At 36.5% G+C, this 20,776-nt stretch overlaps 1 protein-coding gene across 19 annotated transcripts in view; it reads left to right on the forward strand.

Annotated features, from left to right (window-relative positions):
* Positions 1–20,776, forward strand: part of DLG1 (discs large MAGUK scaffold protein 1) — a 176,122-nt gene that overhangs the window by 98,333 nt on the left and 57,013 nt on the right. For 8 of the 19 annotated variants that reach the window (XM_075716852.1, XM_075716851.1, XM_075716849.1 and 5 more), the window contains 7 exons: positions 6,037–6,135; positions 10,142–10,195; positions 12,255–12,305; positions 13,365–13,489; positions 14,855–15,024; positions 15,694–15,830; positions 18,179–18,323. In XM_075716852.1, coding sequence (XP_075572967.1) covers positions 6,037–6,135; positions 10,142–10,195; positions 12,255–12,305; positions 13,365–13,489; positions 14,855–15,024; positions 15,694–15,830; positions 18,179–18,323 — 781 coding nt within the window. Of the gene's footprint in view, positions 1–6,036; positions 6,136–10,141; positions 10,196–12,254; positions 12,306–13,364; positions 13,490–14,854; positions 15,025–15,690; positions 15,831–18,178; positions 18,324–20,776 lie in introns of all 19 variants that reach the window. The other 11 variants (XM_075716856.1, XM_075716854.1, XM_075716861.1 and 8 more) reach the window with 3 other exon arrangements.

The following is a 20,776-nucleotide window of genomic DNA, read 5'->3' on the forward strand; positions in this document are numbered from 1 at the left end:
GACCATCTTTTAATGCTATGAACTGATCAAATCTCTCCATTTTATTCAAATACAGTACAGCTGACCTAGTCAAGCTTTGTTTCCTATGGGCTGATGTCCTTCATTCTTATCATATCATATCATATCATATCATTCTTAGCATACCCATATTCAGATTCACAGCATATTCCTAGAACAGACCCATGGGGCAAGAGGCAGATGGTGTGTGCTATGGCTGGTCCAGAGCTGTGCAAATGCTGGTTGTCTGTCCGCTGTTGAGAAGACTGCATGACCACTGACTTGAGCCTGCTTCTTCCTTCTGTGGGGCTAGGAATATAGGTGGCTCTATATAGCTGTCAATTTTCCTGTAGACTCTGGGAAATTAACTTTTGATCCTTACCTCTTTTTAGAATGATTGGCTGGTAAAGTTAAATATTCAACAATTTGCTTAAATCAAACTAGCTCCTCCTTGTGTGCTTTTGGGGGGGGGTAGGAGTTATTTTGGAGCTTTTTGTTTCTGAAAATTGGGGTAAAAATGTAATGTAGAGATCATGCATCGGTGGCATTAAAAACTGAATGAATAAAAAATAAAGAACTTGGGTTTGTTTAAATGTATTAATTTTTTTTTTAAGCTTTTATTTTAAACAGTGTGCACCTTAAAATTGTGGTCTCACGGTGCTGCTGTACTTCATGGAAATTCAACTCTTAAAATTATTAAACCAAAGTAGTTCTTGTTATGGTCTGAACAAATTTGTTTTCTTTGGGGGAAGTTTAATGTTGAAATCTTGTGCAATGTATCTGCCCATTCACAATTCATATACTTTTCATCATAAGTTTCTTTAAATTCATTAGTTCTCAGCCCCCATAAAATGTTCAGAAAAGTAGAGGAATTCTTTTTTTTTTTTTTTAAATTTTCTGGGTGTAAACCTCGGAGAAGTTTTGAGGTGGTAAAATACACCAAAGTTTATGGATAGTAGAAGCTTATGGAAGAAAGAAAATAACTACAACCTTTCATAGCTTCTTTTAAATAAAAGAAGTCAGATGACTTTTGCCATGTATTCAGTAATTTGTGCATTGCATTGATTATTTATGCCCAGCAGATTGACTGTCGTGTGGTGGTTCAATGGTGCTCTTTAAATAGAGTGAGAGAGTACACAGCATGCAGTACTAGCTAAAACAGCACTTAGTGTTTCTTCCTATGACCATAATCTAGAAAACAACAGTATTTTGAACTTTCCCAGGAAGCAATGTTTTCGTTTATTTTCCTTCCATTTATTTTCAAAAAGGACTGTTTGTGTTGCTAGTTTCATGACTACTCACAGTCATGACTACAAATACTGTGGTGCTACAGATGACGGTGAAATGGGAACGCTCAAGCTCACTGATTTAACAAGCAGCCCAGGAATGGAAATACGTCAAAATCTTCATATGCAGCCAAAGCAGCCTTTCCGGCATCAGCAGCAGGCACTGAGCATTCATACATCTTTTAGTTCATCCACGTTGCCAGTGTCTTGCAAACACAGAGGAAAATTCACAAACCTACGTGACAGCGTAAAAAAGAGTCCTACAAAAAGCACAGCAAAAGTAAAAGCTGCTAGTGGTTGGGTGTCTGATGGCTCATGTTCTAACTGTTCTTTAGAAAAGGTATGTACTGCACTAGGTATTTATAGATGTGCATTTTTGGCGCAAACCGTAGAAAGTATGTCATGCTTTCTTTCTGTAGTTTTATCCCTGCTATTTCTAGAGACTTAATGTTACTTAATTTTCTTTTGTATTTTATCACTAGAAATCAAAGTAGTGATAAGTGAAAGTGGACTGGCAAAGAAATACTTCTGCTCAGTGTTTTCCCGTTAAGATTGTTGCACTGTATACAGTGTAGGTATTTTATAGTAATTTCTTGGAAGTGAGGAAAGTCTGGTTTGCTTGATTTTTTGTTCGCCAAAATATGTCTTTTAGTACTTGACAAATAGCAGTGTTACGGAATTTGCTGGTTTAGTTGATCTGCTTCGGGATATGTATGATGCTTCGACAATTTCAGGTTAGTTGGTATTTCCTCACAGAAGGAATTATTGTGTGAGTTTGGCTAAACATGAGAAAATGTGCGTGTTCTTCCTTTTCACAACATCTGGACTTAGTGTTAGATTTGGAGGTGCTCCTTTTAATTGATCACTTTAAAGGTGATCAAAACTATCTTAGCTTTTTTAAACATACCACTTAAAATTAAATGATTATTTTTGTTTATAAATATTAGAAAGTCCATCCTTACACTTTAAAAAAGAATTACTTGAGATTTATTATACTGTTGTTAACAGGATGGCTTTTCATTGTAGGTGTTAGAACATTTATTTAGGCTGACAGACTCTGTTAAAGTGAGTTAATGTTCAGGTTGTGCATTCCTGTATATAATAGTCTGTCAGACTTGTGTGCTACAGTTCATCTATATATATATATTTAAAATAAGGTTTTTAATTGGCCTGTTGCTTTCTTTGTAGTTTAAATAAGTTTGTGTCTGTTGAAACCAGAATTATAGAATCATAGAATCATTTAGGTTGAAAAAGACCTTTAAGATCATCCAGTCCAACCATTAACCTAACATTAGCAAGTCCACACTAAACCAGTCAAGGGTAGACTAGACTAAACCATGTCCCAGAGTGCCACGTCTATGTGGGTTTTGAACACTTCCAGGGATGGGGACTCCACCACCTCTCTGGGCACCCTGTTCCAATGCTTGACTACCCTTTCTGTGAAGAAATTTTTCCTGATATCCAATCTAAACCTCCCCTGGCGCAGCTTGAGGCCATTTCCTCATGTCCTATCACTAACTACTTGGGAGAAGAGACCAACACCCACCTCACTACAACCTCCTTTCAGGTAGTTGTAGAGAGCGATAAGGTCTCCCCTCAGCCTCCTCTTCTCCAGACTAAACAACCCCAGTTCCCTCAGCTGCTCCTCATAAGGCCTGTGCTCCAGACCCTTCACCAGCTTTGTTGCCCTTCTCTGAACACGCTCCAGCACCTCAATGTCCTTCTTGCATTGAGGGGCCCAAAACTGGACACAGTATTCCAGGTGGGGCCTCACCAGTGTTGAGTACAGGGGGACAATCACTTCCCTGCTCCTGATGGCCACACCATTCCTGATACAAGCCAGGATGCTGTTGGCCTTCTTGGCCACCTGGGCACACTGCTGGCTCATGTTCAACCAGTTGTTGACCAGCACCCCCAGGTCCTTTTTGGCCAGGCAGCTTTCCAGCCACTCTTCCCCAAGCCTGTAGCGCTGCATGGGGTTGTTGTGATGCAAGTGCAGGACCTGGCACTTGGCCTTGTTAAATCTCATACAGCTGGCCTCGGCGCATTGGTCCAGCCTGTCCAGATCCCTCTGCAGGGCCATCCTACCCTCCAGGAGATCGACACTCCCACCCAGCTTGGTGTCATCTGCAAACTTACTGAGGGTGCACTCAATCCCCTCATCCAGATCATTGATAAAGATATTAAACAAGACTGGCCCCAAAATGGAGCCCTGGGGAACACCACTTGAGACTGGTTGCCACCTGGACTTAACTCCATTCACCACTACTCTCTGGGCTCGGCCACCCAACGTTTTTTATGAAATGTTGTAGTCAGAGGCATATTTATTTAAAGTTATTTTGAGGATAAGCTCTTGTTTTTCAGAATACTTTAGCATATTAATTTGGAGAATTCCTAAAAGTTAGAAATGTTTCTTGAAAATTCCTGGGAAGCAGAGCACTCTGAGCTATTGGAGTTTACTCAGCTGTTCTCACAGACACCTGTATCATACAACAATTTTCAGACTGATTACGTGCCATACTAAAATAAAATTAGCATTGTTCTATTATAAAGATGTTCCAGGTCTTCTTGCTCTGATGGTTAGAAATCTTTTAATTTCTTGCATTGTCCTTCCTTGTGGTAGCCATAATGCGTACACCAATTCACTGTATTCCATGAAATGCTGAAGTGAAGACAGCCTTAGCTGCATTTGGTTTTGCACCTCCTTTGAACGTGGCTGCCCGTGTTGTTACCTCTTCCCTCACACATGGTAGTGGAGGAGACTCGCTAGGAGCCTTGCCAGGATGCTTGGAAGAGCAGGGAGTGGCTTTTAAGAGTCAGTGGTTACTAAACCATCAGCACAAAGGGAAAATACAATGATAGTACTAATAGCTTACGAGACTGGAACATGAAAGAATTAAAGGACTTGGAACTATGTCAGTTTTAAAACAATAAGGATAAAAATTGCAGCTGGTTGGGAGGGTTCTTGAAACGTTTGGGAATTAGAAGCTGAGAGAGAGAAGGGAGTTAAGAATTGAGAAAAGGAAGGAAGCAGGAAAATAAAGCTGCCGTTCCGTGCAGAGAGAGGGGTGCAGATTGTTTGGTCCGTAAAGAAATCAGCTATGACCATGTCAGTTATTTGGTTAAGTCAAAGGGCAGGTGAGTGTGGTCAGTATCTAAGAATAACTTTCATTTGCTTTTAACCTTCTCTTATTGCAGGAGTTGTAACTGTAAACCTGGAATTTTTTTGGACCTGCTAACAACTAGCTTGTCAGCCATATTTTGATATGTAATATGTGTATATCTGAAATGTTGGTTAACAGGATTCTTTACTGTGTGCATACATGGGAAGCTGCTTACTTTGGAAAAGGCAGACTTGAAGGGGTGGCTTATTTTCTGCATATGTAAGGCTTGAGTGATTGCTCAAGCTATTTAATTTGATCTGTAAAGGTTGAATTGTTCTTCCAGTAACTAGAGGTTTGTTGCACTGAGCATTTCCTACATCTTTTGCAAAATGTGTATTATCATTTTTCTAGACCAATTTACATTCTCCTTCCCCGCCCTATTTTAACACTTGAAAGATTGTGCTGTTGTCCACAGATGTAAGGATGTTTAAATGACAATAGTAATAATCTTTCAAGATTTCAAATATGTCTTGTTCTTACATCTTTAACTGCAACATTTTTTCACCAGCTGCTAATTTTGGGTAGATTGATTTTGGGCTGCAAAAAACCTGTAGAAATACCATATGCACTTTTAATAAGGGTTGCTACTCTTGGTCTGTTTCAGGTTTCTTTAATATTTGTTTTTACCATTTAACTTACTGTATGCTATTGGTGTATGTTGCTTTGTGTTTTAAAAAATCTCAAGCTTTTAAAATATGTTTAATAGTTTTATGTTCTGGGGTTTTTGGTTCATTTTCAGGATTTAGTATTTTGTCATTATGCTTCATTATATTTAAAGATCACAAGAATGTCTTGGAACAATTAAGTTGCAAAAGCTTTGATCTGCTGTTCAGCTTGTAATTTTGATAGTTGCCAGTAGTTTATGTTGCTGACAACTTGTTGACAACCAGTATGTTAACATCTCAAAATGCTATTTGTAATCTTGTTCCCTTGCAGCTTAAGTGTCAGTAGCTTTCTTGGCTAGTATTTTAATAAAAATTCCTAAGACTACTAGTCTGAAGGTGTATGGTAAAACTGTATGAAGATCTCTGAGAGGTAGATTGAATCTGTTTTAGATCTTCCGCCCATTTAACTAAAAGATTTTCTGTGATTCCCTCCCCCCCATCCCAGTTTAGAAACCTTAATGTACTTTGGCTTTTTCCCCATTATCAAAAAGGAATATTAACTTTGTTTAGTGCTATCAACTTTATGCTGTTTCCCTGCTTTTGCACACTGTTGTATAAAGGTGAAGGGCTTCTGCTGTGAAACCAGCCCACAAAAAGCCTGAGTCTGTCCATTGACACGAACAGGTTTTCTGTTGGGCCCCAAACTCTTATTACTCTCTATTGCAAGGTGAGTAACTGTGAGTGAATAAGTAATGTGGATATGTCTTAGTAATTTGGGTTCTCTGATATTAGCACGTTGCTGAGGATGCACTGCTGTATGCAGCACGGTTAAAGGTGGCTGGCTGTCTTCAGTTGTGGTTGGAGTCTCCAAATCCGTATGCTATTTCGTAATTATTTTTTTAAGCTGTTAAATTTGAATCCTATTTGTTTTAAAATGTTTTTCTAGCTTTTCATTATTTTTGACATTTTGTTGGTGATTTTTAGCCCACAGAAGCTGTTCCTTCCTCTTCTCCCATTGTCCCTGTGATCCCTGTCCCACCAGTCCCTGCTGAGACCACTGTCAACCCATCTACCATACCACAGGTTTTTATTCTTTTTTTGTTAAATTTGTTCAACTTCCATTTATTAAATTGTTTCATTGCTTTGTTTAAATTCATGATTTGGTACTCTTGCACACAGGTTTGAGATGAACTGTGAAATACACTGAAGTTTCATCCTAATTTTTGTTTGCTTTATAGCTTTTTTTAGTCCATTTAAAATATCTATATTTTCATACGGAAATATATTAGTTAAGTTGTGAAAGAGCTAAAGAAAAAAAACCCAAAAGAATGGAAAGAAGCGATAGGATATTTTGTGTTCTCACATAATAATTTTAGAGCCATTTCACCCTTACTAAAGTGTTATTGCTTGATTTATTTATTTATATAAAATTGTTGTTTCATCTCATGTACAAATACTTAATATATGTCTTTCATCAGTTGTACATGCATGACATTTCTTCTGTTCTCCAGCCATTGGTTGGTATTAGCGTGCTTGGAGGCATTTAGAATACAAAAGGGTTTTGTAGGGGTTTTTTTACCCCTCTATTCGTAACATATTTGACTCACTTGCAATATGTGGCCACAGCATGGCAAGCTATGGAATAATTTAGGATAGGTAGCAGTTATATTTTTGCATATCGAATGGCATTCTGCTTTTTTTTTTTTTGTAACTTTACTGTAACTTCCATTGCAAAAATCTCAAATGATAGGTGCACACCTTTTGAAAAGATGGGTCACTTCTTAGAATTGTTTGGTGACAGATATTTATTAACTTTAAAAGGGAATTAAGTTATCCAGAATATTACTGTGGTATTTTTGTAGTATACATGTCAGTATTTTTTTTTTTCTTAAGGTCTGCTTTCAAGCTACGCAGCTAAACTTGCAACAGGTGGTAATCTTTTTTAATCTCTGCTACGTTGTTAAATTTTACATAATCCAATAATTATCAAAAGTTTTTACAGTTGGCTGTTTGATAGTGCAATTTCTAGTGGATGTATGTTTGCACAGAATGTGTCATCCATACTTTGCCCAACAGGCAGACCAGAGATCTCATTAGTTTCAGAACTATTTCCTTTATTACAGAGGGATTCTGTCCACATCAGGATTTGAGGCAGACTGACTGGTGCGACCAGTGGACTTCTGCTGTCAGCCTTGGTGGAAAAAGATAACTGAATTTCCAGTAGCGTTTACTCTCAGGGAATTGCCAGTAGGCTAAACCTAACTTAAAGTAAAATAAGGAGTGCTATATGTATTTATATTTTCTTTGACTGCCATTGCTGTGACAGTGTTAATGTCCATTGATGATACTGGATTACAAGCAGAAGAGTAAGAACGGAGAGGTCTGTGCCTCTGAGTGCATATAAATGTCTGCAGGAGTTAAAATCATGTATGATGCAGAATTACGTAGCTAAGCAATTAGAAAATGCCACAGAAAGTTATAATCAGCTTTGGATTCGGCAGATGCATTTTTGTGCAATAGATAGATCTCTCTCTTTTCTTAGTCACTTCAGCCCTTAGGCAAGCCCTTAGTCTGCTTGTAAACAAACTTGTCAAATGGCTTTTTAAGTATTTGAACAAGACCTGGCACAGAAGCTTGAAAGTGTTAGGTAATTTGGAGAACTCTTGCATAACAGACTGAAATAACAGGTCTTCTGTCCAAAAACATTTGATGTGTAGAGTTAGATGTTGCCCTGTGTCTTTGTAGTGTCCAGGTGTACCTTTGGAATGCTGGCACAAAGCTTCTCTCCTTCCTGCTTGGAAAAGATGGTAAATGATTGCTTCTTGATGGAGAATTCAGATAAATGCAGGAGTGTTAACAACAATCACTTAACTTACAGAAGTTGTTTTGCATCTGTTGGCTCATTTGTGTCTCATACTGTTCACATAGAAACCTCACCTACTAATAGCAGTTTGCTTTTAGCTAGCCTTCCTCTTCTTTTTTTAATACATTAAAAGAAGAACACTTGTCAGCCTCAAGAAAAAGATTCATGGGAAACCAGCTTTCACTGGCACTGCTTTTGTTGAGTATACCTGGATATTACAGAATCCTAGTATTAAAAAAAAAAAAATTCTAAAATTGAGTGAAATGTAAAGAACGTGACTGAACTGTCAAAATTAATCCTTGTTTTGTTTTCTAATTACAAATTTAAAAATATTTTCATAGTTGATACATTTATTTTGTATTTGTGTATGCATGCTGTTCTCTTGTAGATCCAGTGGAGATTAGACTCCTAATCCCTCATATTCAGTCAGGCTCTTTTTAATACAATGTATTGTTTTGTCTTTCTTAAAGTCATGTTAATTGTAAAGCTCTTACAGGAATGATGATGTGTAATTTAATTGACTGGTATTTTTAGCACATAATCTTATTTTTAATTTAATCTTATTTTAATAGAACTTGCACTTGAATAAGAAGCAGAAATTGAAATGTAACTTAATGGCAGAAAATGGTTGTGAGGGATAGTGTTGTTTTGAAACAGATTTTTGTCATGATACTAGTAACTAGTACTTGATTTCTGTACTGCGTAAACTGTGCCCATCCTTCTACTGAGAGAATTGCTGGGTGCGAAAAGTGTTTGATGGCATCTTGACGGAGTCCTAAGTGTCACTCTTTTTGTTCCCTTTTTTTAACTATTAGTAGTTAATTATTATTAGACTATTAACTTTTGTATATACCACCTGATTTTAGTATTTATTAAATGATACTAGTTTCTGACACAGCAACCTGATAGCAGATTGACTCCTGTTGAGATGAATAATCTACAATCACTCGGTCTTCTGTAAGGAACTTCTGAGTCATGGCTTACTTCCTAGCTTTTGGGGGCTTTTAAAAATCATGAATTCTTCAGAAGTATGTTCTTGTCATGGTAATGAAACTAAAATGCAGAATACAAACAGGTTAATGTAATTGTCATGTTTTTGTAGGTCTTAAGTTTATCTTTGAATGAGTTTAAATACTAGCTTCTATTGCAGCCTGTTAAACTGTCCCTAAATTTATTTCCACACATACATGCACAGATAAGAGATTAAAAAAAAAAAGATAAAGAATGTCTTAATTCTAAAGACAATGGATTTTTATACATATAAAAAAAATCTCAGCTTCATTTAAGCAGTAAGGAGATTAACTTTGGTTTGTGCCACTGAGTTTGTAGCTCCTATTGAACTTAATACCTCAACAGTATTTTGAGTCTGGAATATATCTGCACACTTTCCCCCCCCCCCCCCCCCCCATCTTTCTTTTCTTCTTAGAGCAGGCTAGATGCTGCCTATTTTACATGCAGATAATTGATGCAAAAATATCAATCTATTTATTTGGAAGCATTTCAGATAAATGCCACCAGTCTATGGATTTTCTTTCAGTTGAAATCACATTTTTCACAGAAAAATTCTCAGTAATGTCAGAGAGTAGAAGTGTTAGCTTATTCTACCAGTTCCTGGCTAGCAAGAATGCTATACTATTTCATATTCCTATAGCAATTACCTCTTGACGGCTTATGGCTGGTGAATCCATAACCATTTTCTGATGGAAGCACATGCTGCTGAGTGGTAGATGAATGTCTGCTATGGATTTGCTCTCAGTTTTGTAGATCCTTTCTTCCATAAGTTTGCATTTCTGAAAGTTTCCATTTTGCAGGTTGAAGGCAGGGGGAAGAAGTGTTCCTGGTAGGAAGAAAGAGGAATCAAATCTACCAAAATTTGCTTTTAAAATGTTGGCTGGTCTGAATGTTGTATCACAAGTACTAGGGTAACTGACATAATGTCAAATGATAGTGTGACTCAGTTTTGCTTTTGAAAAACAAGGTAATAAGTGACAGAACTTGTACATAAAATATGGACTCAGAGTTTTGGAAGAGTGTGGTTTTGTGGCATAAAAGCACTTTGTTCTGGGTAGAAACAAGTGTTTCAGAAGGTGAATTTTTGAGATTCTCAAGCTGAAGCTACCTTTTAACAGAACTTTGAGAAACACAGCAAATTAAATGTTGTATAATTATCATTAGTATTGCTTTCTCTTATGCTGTATAATTTTTTTTTTTATTCTTTTGTTAAAGGCAAATCCCCCTCCAGTGCTGGTGAACACAGATTCTTTGGAGACTCCAACATACGTAAGCCTACACTTGCTTTCAGTTATACCTTTGGATAATGTTTTATGTATGTAGCTGTTTAGGTCTGTTTGTACTGTTTAATAAAACCTATTTTACCTCTCTGATGGTGCTTGTTTTCATCAGCTGTCCTGATGGTTATTTGAAGTCCTTAAACAGCTGTTTCATGAAAAAAAATGTAGATTGCAAGTGGAAGGTTCTGTGTGAGTACTGGTGTGTGAGAGTGCAAAACACAGTTGTTTGAGGTTCCCAAGGTTCAGTGTTCAGAGAACAATCTGTTTGTTCAACTGTGCAGGCGATGCTTTAATATTTAATGTGCCATTTCCGTGCACTTCTCATAAAAACACTTCGTAATGCAGTGGCTATAGTTAAGATTTTAGTGCTCTAAATTTTCATAAAAATGTGTTGGTTCTGTTTGAAACGTTAAGGTAATAAGTGTAGTTATGTGGAGGCTAAAATTTGTGTTTGGCAGTATGTGTTTTGTGATAGGGATACCACTGGCAGATACAGAGTCCAGAGGCTTTGGAATGTGTGTAGGTTTGGCATAGGTTTCAGATCTGAATTTTCCCACTGTACCTTCCTCCTACAGTTACTTATATTCCACTTGCTTGTAATTTTCCTGAACAGTGTTAATGCCTGTACTAGTTGCTTTATATTGTGTTTATTCTAAGTACTGATATTAGCAAGTAAAGAGTAAATCTTGTCCTTGTCAAAAGCATTCATAACTTAGAAACGCTGCTAGAAAGGAGCTGTAATAACTCAAGACAGACAAAAGCGTGAATTAACAGTTTAAGCAGAAGACAAAAGATCAGTACAGTGACATAATTGGCTCATAAATGAGTCCCGAGTGTAATAATGATGCCTCTGACTAAAAGATCCCGGTAGTAGTCTGCAGTGTGTGGCTTTTATTGATGTGACAGAGATACAGTTTAGAAAGGCATACTGAAGGTGAGGTGTCTCCCTGCACATACAAACTAAACCAAGAAGAAAAGTGATTAATAAATACATATTCATATTTCAGAAGGCCCCAGCTGATAGAGGCACATGGAGGACAGTAGATAGTAGAAATAGGAAGAGAAAATAGCATTAACAGAACAAATGGGCACTCAAAATTATAAGCTACCTAAATAATCAGTTTGCAGTGAATGTAAAACAAACAAGCCCGTAACTGTCTGGTTTTTTTATCATTTGATGTATCCTTGCTCCTGTGTCTACTATTGTTCGGTTTGTTAGATAAAATCCATTCAAAGGTAAATTAAAAAAGGAGGACCATAGAACTGAGCTAAAGCAAAAGGTAAAAATAATAGAGGTTCTTGTTTGCTCCTGTTTATCTAGATGATATTTTAAAATTGGATTACAGAGTTTTGTATGTGGAAATAAACAAGAGACTGCTTAAATATATTAGGATTGGCTTTGTTTTGCCCAATGGTAACTAATAGGGAAATGATTGAATGTCCTCGTTATTGGGGGGAGGCACATAGTGATCAATCATTATGAACCGTTTCCCAGGTACTTTAATACTGGATGACTGATTCAGTTAGCACATGTTGTTATTCTTGCAGATAATAGCTCAAGGACTAAGCTAATATAAAAACTTCTTAATAACAGTGGCTTCTTTGGTGTTGGTGTAGTAATAGGTACAGTTTCATGTATTCAGAAAGTTAAGACCTCTTCCCTTTTTAATGGAGAAATATCACGTGTTAAAACTACACTATCTTTTCCACTGAACAAACTACTAAGGACAGTTTCAACTTGCTATATGGCTTGAGGAATAACTGAGGATCTCAAGAGCATTTTCTTTTTTTCTGGCAGTCAGAAGCAGAGGGCCTCTGCTCTACAGTATCTGTGTAGAACAGTCTGCTGTCTGAAATCTTAACTTTTAAACTCATACAAAAGGAGTGTCTGATTCACATACAGAGCAGTGTGAATATTGCATGTCCCCTCTGAGTTCAGTGGTCAGTGTGAATCAGTTGAGATTTGATGGGATTGAACCACCAGCTGAGCAAACTGTGTTGTATAAAGTGTAAAATTCTCTGTAACTCTCACCTTTCTTTCTTTATAGGTCAATGGCACGGATGCAGATTATGAGTATGAAGAAATTACTCTTGAAAGGGTAACATGCTAAATGTCTTCCTGTACTCTGTTTTAAATGGGACTTACGATACTTTAATGTGGAAAAATTAACATCTTGATGCAAAAGATCAATCCAAAACAATCCTTACCTGTTTTTTGTGGTTTTGGTTTTGTTTTGGTTTTTTTTTTCCCTTTAGGTAGATTATCTAACCTAAAGAAAAAAAAAATACACCCAGTTGCTGGAGCAGGAATAGAAGTTTTTATTAATACCCTTGACCGTTAAGTAAAATAGGGGAAGGATCTCCCTGAGACATACTGCATTTAATGTTGTTATCCAGGCTTGTTGAGAGTAATAAAACAAACTATGATTTCATTTCCTATATTGCCACTTATGATAGGCTTTTATTTATTCCATTAAGTTTTATACTGAGATTCAGGCTTCCACTTGAGATTACAAGTGACACCCTGTCATATGCATTGCTTTGATAGGTTTATGATGTAGAGATCTATCTCAGTTATCTTTTCTTGAGCGGCACTCTTAAAAAAAAAGAAAGAAAGAAATGGTTGTATTTGATACCTGTGCAGTTCTGGTGGTTACTAAGAGGGTGAAGAGGTCTTGCAGTTGATAGTAAGGGCAGGCAACCTTTGAAGAGAAAATGTCAGTCTGAGTCTCTGCATGTGTGAGGATATATTACATATGTGACACAAATTACTTGGGGGCTTCTCTGGGAAGAATAATTTGTCACTAATAATTTAATGAGGAGCAAATATTCGTATGAATAATCTCAAAGATCTAGCTCACTGGAGAGGGAAGTTTTTATCTAGTTTATCAAGCTCACTTCAATGAGAAAGCTATGGGGTTGGAACTGTTACCTCTTATAGTAACGCAATGACTTATGTTCTCTCTACACTAGGATAAGTATAATTACATCTTACATATGGTTATATGTAGTATACTGCCTAAAGTGTCTTTTAATATTTTTATCAGTGAAAATTATATAGATTTGGGTTTATACTGAATCAAATAGATATACTAGAATATCTTTTCTCTAAAAAAGAAATGTCTAAGTTGTTTTTTTTTTCCCCCCTCTACCTTTAGGGAAATTCAGGACTTGGCTTTAGCATTGCAGGTGGTACAGACAACCCACATATTGGGGATGATTCAAGTATTTTCATTACAAAAATTATAGCCGGGGGTGCAGCTGCACAGGATGGAAGATTACGGTATGATGACTTTCTGTGTTGGGTTGCTAAATGTTTCTTACTGTATTTTCAAACAGTGGATAGAACACTTTCCGTTACTTTTAGTAGTTTTATCATGCTACATTATATTTTAAATAAGTTTTCTTACAGAAGTATTTTGTAAATAATGAAAAATGTTTGAGTGGACAATTCCCCCCCCCCCCCCCCCCCCAACCAATAAAATCTGCAGTTAAGTGAAATTAAGTGAACTTTATCTTTTCTATTCGGTGGTATAAATTGATTGTGCCGTATGTTCTGTAGTCCTTAATTCAATATACAAAGGAAAAGCTTAGACAGGTAGTATACCTAACTCTTGGTTATCCATGTGCAGATCTTCTGATCTGTAAGATAGTTGAGCTTAATAAAAACCCTCTTTTATACTTGGTATAATTCTGTGTTTTAACTTTTCAAAGATATTGCACATTTTCAAAAGCCATATTTTTTGTTTAAATTGAGTACTTCTTTTCCAGTATACCCCATTTTCTTCTTTAATTTTGGACTGATACTGCTACTTAACTCTTAGGAAATGTTGGCATAGGTGGTATGCAAGTGGTGGTAGCAAGTGATATTTGCAACTTCCTTTGAACAGTGCTGTTAGAAGTTAATAACAAATTGCAGTAATTAATTATTTTTCTAATCCATAACAGTCTTTAAGTGTACTTCTGTATCACTTTGTGGAAAAAAACCACATCTGACTGTAGGAGCATCTTTCTTTCTCTTGTGTTGTCAAGAACTTGCACTATCATTTTTGGTGCAAATACCTGATGCCTTGTGGTTTTTAGTTCTAATAAGCTTATTTCAAGGCTTCATTTTAGCTTGTTGGCCATTGTCAGAGGTACATCTGGCAGAACATAGTGACAGGTGGGTCAGGCATTGTACTTAGTGTAATGAGAGCTCAGTGTTACTACAGCAACATGTTAAATGGAGTGGAAGGCCAGCACTTCAGCAGCGTGTGAAAAGCAGGAATGGAGGTTGACTTGTTCATACCATGGCTTAAAACTAGCATGTTCTCGTTGTGTGTCTCCTAGTTTCTGAATTTTTTGATTTTCTTACAGCTCTAAACAAAAGGTAGTTTGTACAAAGCTCTGTTCAAAATACTGTTTAAATGAAACACGTATAAGATGGTGTCACCTTTGGCTGTGAACAAAATACTCCCTTTAAATGTTTTCTAGTGATCCTTGTTTTATTTTTAAGCACTAATAATTAATTTTAGAGAATTTTGAAGCAAAAGCTATGCATCTTAATGTGTTAACATGTATGTTAGTGTATTGTAGATAAAATATTAGGCTCCTAGTGCATCTGCTTTGCTATAACACAACAGCTGAACATGAACGTTGCTGTCTCTAGGGTTAACGATTGTATTTTACGAGTAAATGAGGTGGATGTTCGTGATGTGACACATAGCAAAGCAGTCGAAGCATTGAAAGAAGCGGGATCAATTGTACGATTGTATGTCAAAAGAAGAAAACCAGTCACAGAAAAAATAGTGGAAATCAAACTTGTAAAAGGCCCTAAAGGTATGTAGGAAGTATAAAACTTCTGTTTCACAAGAAGGATAGAGTTGATGATAGATTTCTGCATTTATTTTTCGAAATAAAACAGTACCTTGCATATGAAGTTCTAGGAAATGCAAAATAATGAAAAATAAGATAATGGCATCTCAAACGCTTCTGAATTTTCATCCTTGTGTCTTGAAACTGTTCTTGTAGAATGCATATTTTTCTTGCAAATGATAAAATGTGTTTCTGATAGTATTTAGTAATTTTTAAGTACATTACAAATGGGAGTAAAATATTTCATTGAATTACCTAGAAAGATATTTGGAGATTAAAAAAACATGTAGAGAAAGTATTATTCTGTTTCTCTGTGGGGAAATGCTGGACAACGGTTCTTTAAATATCAGTGGTGATGCTATAGCTGTGCTGTGTGCATCTTTCACAAGGCATGAACTAAATGATTTAGCTTTTGATTTTCAGGACTTCTGTAAATGTTACATCTTTCCAGAACTTTCTGGAAAATTACAGAGTTCACTTAGAAAGGCATCCAGTATTGCTTCAACCAGAGCCTAATAGTTTTTTTATATATGTATGTGTGTATGTGATACGGACAGCATTATTATTTATATAATAATTTGAATCTAATGAATGCTAAAAGGTTTCTTGAGTCATGACTTTATCTTTAAGCAGGTCTTGGTTTCAGTATTGCTGGTGGTGTGGGAAATCAGCATATACCTGGAGACAACAGCATCTATGTAACCAAAATCATTGAAGGTGGGGCAGCACATAAAGATGGCAAACTTCAGATTGGAGACAAACTTTTAGCTGTAAGTAAGAGCTGCATTTTTTTTTTAATGGTCATTCACTTTTAGGCCCAGTAAGGGCATGATTTTCTTTGTGGTTAAGCTGCCTGCCGGTGGAGTGTTATTTCATAGAAACTGGTAAAAAAAATTATATTGCCAGGAAATCAATGATGAAAATTAAATCTGCAGCGTTCAATGCCATCTCATCAGGAAATCTGAAATCTGTTCCTCAGCACAATGTTTCACGCAAAACCTGTATTCATCAGCCGGTTTATCTGAGTGATAGGAATGCAAACCAGCATACAATGGTAGTGTTTTTCTTCTCAAAACAGAAGAATGGAAAGGAACTCCATGTACTGGTGGCTGGCCAGCCTGTAGTGAAACTGCTGCTTATATTGGATTTCAGTGTTTGTAATGCTTTTGAATGGCTTTTTTTTAAAACTCTGAAATATTTCAAAGTTGAATTTTCTATGCACAAAGTAAAAATAACTTTTAACTTTCTTAAATTTCATCTGGAAATTTAGTTCTCCGGCTAGAAAAACAAAAGCCAGAGCCAGGAATTTCTGAATGAATTTCTGAATTGTGAGCTCAACTCTTGTAGGAAGGTGGAGCAATTATACCTTACATCTACCAGACAGTACCTGCTTCTGTAAGAGCTCTGAGTACATCCGTACTTGAAGTACATGACAGCAGAATGAGTGCTCTGTTGCTCTTTGAACAGTTAGAAACTGACTATAAATGTTCAGTGCAGAGTTTCCCATCTGTAAAAAGACTTTTTGGATAAGTTTGTCACTTACAAATACAGAGCTGGGAAATCTGAAGCTACTTAAAGATAAAGAATCCTGGGATTATCCCTTTATCTAAAGAATCCTGCTTTTTTTGAAGTATTAGGAATGAGATCTCGGTGTTACAATGGGTAGTTCTGTGAAATCAGCTCAAGACATGAGCAAATCTTCACGTGAGAACTGGGAGGAAAAAAGAATATATTGTTTACTACTAGCTGCACAATAAATATACACCTTCATATGCTGTGCAAATTCACAAACACAAAGATCCAGCTGCTTGACGACAATGCTATTAATATTTGATGTCTTTTAAGTTTTAAAATCTGCATCATAGGAAGTGTTTTGATTATAGGACTTCCCCACAATGTAAGGGCACTGGAAAGCTTGCTTTTAATGGCAGACTGCTTCCCAGAGTTACAGTTTGTCACCTGTACAAGAAAATTTCATGCTAACTTGCTTATCTCATAAAATATATGTAAGGTTTTAAGGAATTTTTGGTTTAGTCACTAATGTAGAGATAAGCTCCCATATTTTGCAGAATGTAACTTCCTGTCTGCATGTTTAGGTTGTACTGCAATTACCAATTACCAATGCACTGCAAAATGACTTTTCAGTCGTCAGGAGTGGTAGGAGTTCAAATCGGTTGTTTTAAAAAAAAAAAAAAAAAAAAAAAAAATCAGTAAGAGGCATTTAGAACACTTTTCGGAAACTCTTAAAAAATACAGATAGAAACAATATATTTAAGCAGTAGAGTTTTTCCCCCCAAAATAACAGAATTGACAAGGCCCAATTGTTTTTACGCAGTTAAAAAGTTAAGTAATCAGAGGAAAGTAAGTGTCTTTGGTCCCTCAGGTTCAGTGCAGTACAAGCCTTATTTCCCATGTTGCCTGGAATTATCTGCAGAAGTTCCTTCCCTCTTCAAAATATAGAAGAGGGTCAGCAATTCAGTTTACTAAGGCTTTCTATGAAATACTAATTGCTAAAGGATTTTTAAATTTTTTGTAAACTGAAGTGCTAGTATTTCACCTTAATAGCCATAGTTTAAAAAATCTGTTGCCTGTAAAGTTAAACTAGTTCTTGTTACTTGGCATGTAAATCAGTCAGTCACTTTGGGATCTTCTGCAGTTTTGATCACTACTTTTGACCTCTTGGAAGAATATGTTGTCTCCTTATAATGTCTAGAACTTAATTATGTTATGACAAGATCATGTAGGATTTATTCTTACTAGAAGAAACTTTTTTCTATTGAATGCTTGCAATAACATACTGTGTCAGTGCTGGGATTGAACGCTTATGGCATTTTGAGTGTTGTATTTGTCCCGTTAGCTTTGCAAAGTCACGTGTGCCTTTATAATGTTACAGTCAATACAGTTGATTATAATCTTTTGAAGAAAGACTTGTCATTCTTATATGTCACAGCACTACAAAGCATCTTTTATGTACCTTTTATATAACCAATTAAGTCTGTGGCACATGAATCCTAATAAAAACTCTCAATGCCAGAGTGCTCCAACAGTTTTCAGTGAGTGTCTTATGAAAACATACATTTTTCTGTGTTGAGAATTTGTTCATTTTTTCTCTTTTTAGGTGAACAGTGTTTGCTTAGAAGAAGTTACTCATGAAGAAGCAGTGACTGCCTTAAAAAACACATCTGACTTTGTTTATCTGAAAGTTGCAAAACCCACCAGCATGTTCATGAATGACAGTTATGCCCCTCCTGACATCACGAACTGTAAGTTCAGCTTATCTTTGAGATTTAATTATTTTTCCCCTTAAGGCTTTAACATACCCCATTTCTAGTCAAGGTTTTTCAAATTGTACAGTGTGAAAATCTGATAAAGTTGATTAATCAGGAAAATTATATACTAAACAGAATAACATCCTATGGCTTGTGTACTGAAAAGACAGCAACACAGTGGGGCTCTTAATGTGTTTCTGTGACTGATGTGGCCTTGTCCTAGTGACTCAATGTTTCTGATCACTTGCTGATGAGTACAAGCAGAACGTGTGCCTCATTCTCCTGGAGGCTGTGAAGAGTAACCACCAATGTACTGTGTAGATGTTCAGTGTCCTGTGAACTGAGCAAAAGACAATACTGTTCCAGGTAGAGGTTAGTGATGTTCTGACTTATTTTTTTCTGTTTTCCTGCTTTTTCATGAGCTGCACATATTTGAATAAACCAGACTGGGAGGAGGGGGAGGTCTTTACCTCTGCTGCCTGCCTGCAAATGTATCGTGAAATTTCATGTTAACTTGAAGTCTTCAGTTTTGACATAATTGTTGATCATTCAAGTGGAAAACCAGTGAATGCTACATTGAAAAAAGTTAGAAGAATTTCTTGTTTACATAAGGGTACTACTTACAGGAGTCTTTTTGAAGTCAGACATCCAAATCCAGAAAGTTCAGGGTTGAACCACAATGTAAAGAAAAATTTGAATTTAATGTACTGTTTCTTCAAGAGGGATATTACCATTTAGTGTTTGGAGAAGGGGATGAGAAGGATAAAGCTGTATCTTTCCACGACTCAATTGGTGGACTTTTCTGGATGACCAGTTTTACTCATCACATAAAATGGTTCTGAGGGAGAGTTATTTTAGGTTGTGGGGTTTTTTGGGGGGTTGTGTGTTGGTTATGTTTTTTGGTTTGTTTTTTTTTTTTCTTCCTGCTGTTAGATACAAGTAATTGATATATAGCACTGATCTGTTCAGATACTACTTCATATGAAAAAAGGAGCACTTTGGGGCTGAAAAGCCACTGATGTAATCTAAAATAGTATGTAAAGAACAACAAAAAAAATGCAGCTCAACAAAGGACTGAAGTACCTTATAAGGCCATCATTTATTGGCAATAGCTACAGTATCTTTAAATCTATTCATAAGCTTATTGAATTACAATTTGGACCTAATTAGGTTTTATGTCTTCACTGTCTTATTAGAAGGATGTTCTTGAAGGCCCCATTATTTGACATAAAACTAATTTTCAGCCTTCACTTATTCATCCCCAGTTTTATACTCACATGTATGGTTAGAGAGCAGCCATTTTCCCTTATGGTATCTAATTTGTCCAAGAATTCAACCTTTCCCACTGTGTCCTTGGAAGGCAGACTTCTTTTTCTCTCTCCGTTGTAACTGACCTCATATGTTTCACCCAGAATTCAGATTTTCTGGAACAGAGGTTAACCTGATTTGTATGTAGTGTTCCTGGTAGAGTTGCAGTGATGAGATTACACTGCTGTAGATGGTGATGTGACAAACGTACAAGTATCTTATCTATGACTACTGCATCTTGACTCGATCATTGGGATATTTACTTTATGAATCTTTTGTGGGGGCAAAGGCAAAGTCTCAAGAAGGTTTTAGCAGAGGAAGGTAGAGAAGGAGCTGGTTTCTAATAAGTTGTCCAATCCTGATAACTCAATGATACCCCGATACTGGCAAAAGTCATACGTATTAAGTCTTGCTCAGTGCCCCTGATTATGAAAAACCAACTTGGTATAAGGCTTAAATGGAAAAGAACAGAGCACTATAGCAATTTAGAGGACTGGCTATCTCTTTTGGGAGGAAAATTGGACTGAAACTGTTCAGTCTGTGTAAGTGGAGGAAGGAACCTGCAGTAGAATTTGACAAACCTGCTCCTTTACTATGCAGCCATAAAGGAACGGTTGGATATAAATGTAGATTCTCATTTTAAATTTTGATGTGCTTTGGTGCTGTTCATTAAATGATACTTTGATCTTAAAAAGACGGTCTGTAGGCTCGAAAAGTTAAGAACAGAGATACCAAACTCAGCGCGGCTGATTCTCAGCACTGTAGTTCAGTAGTTCGGTTTTAGGTAGGTGAGATCAGACTGCTGAGAGTCTTGTTCGAAGCAGCAGTCATATTTCTTCTTTGACTACAAATTGGTGTTCTCCTTTGGGTGATTATTTTGTTTTTATGTTCACATTATGTATTTTAATACGTACTTCTAAAGGAATATTTGCTCTAGCAGTATGCATAAGGGCATGCTGTTGGCCCGCTTCCCATGCAGCAAATTAATTTCTCTCAGATGGTGGATGAGCTGGAGACTCAGTTAATTGTAGTTAATTGCATCATAACATAGAGTCATAAAAGGACAGAGGTATCTTCAAGAATACCTTCTTACTGTGTCCGTTGGCTCTTCAGGAAAGTTCTGTCAAGGGTAATCCCAC

This window comes from Pelecanus crispus, chromosome 9, assembly GCF_030463565.1.
Source record: "Pelecanus crispus isolate bPelCri1 chromosome 9, bPelCri1.pri, whole genome shotgun sequence".
NCBI classification, from domain to species: Eukaryota; Metazoa; Chordata; class Aves; order Pelecaniformes; family Pelecanidae; genus Pelecanus; species Pelecanus crispus.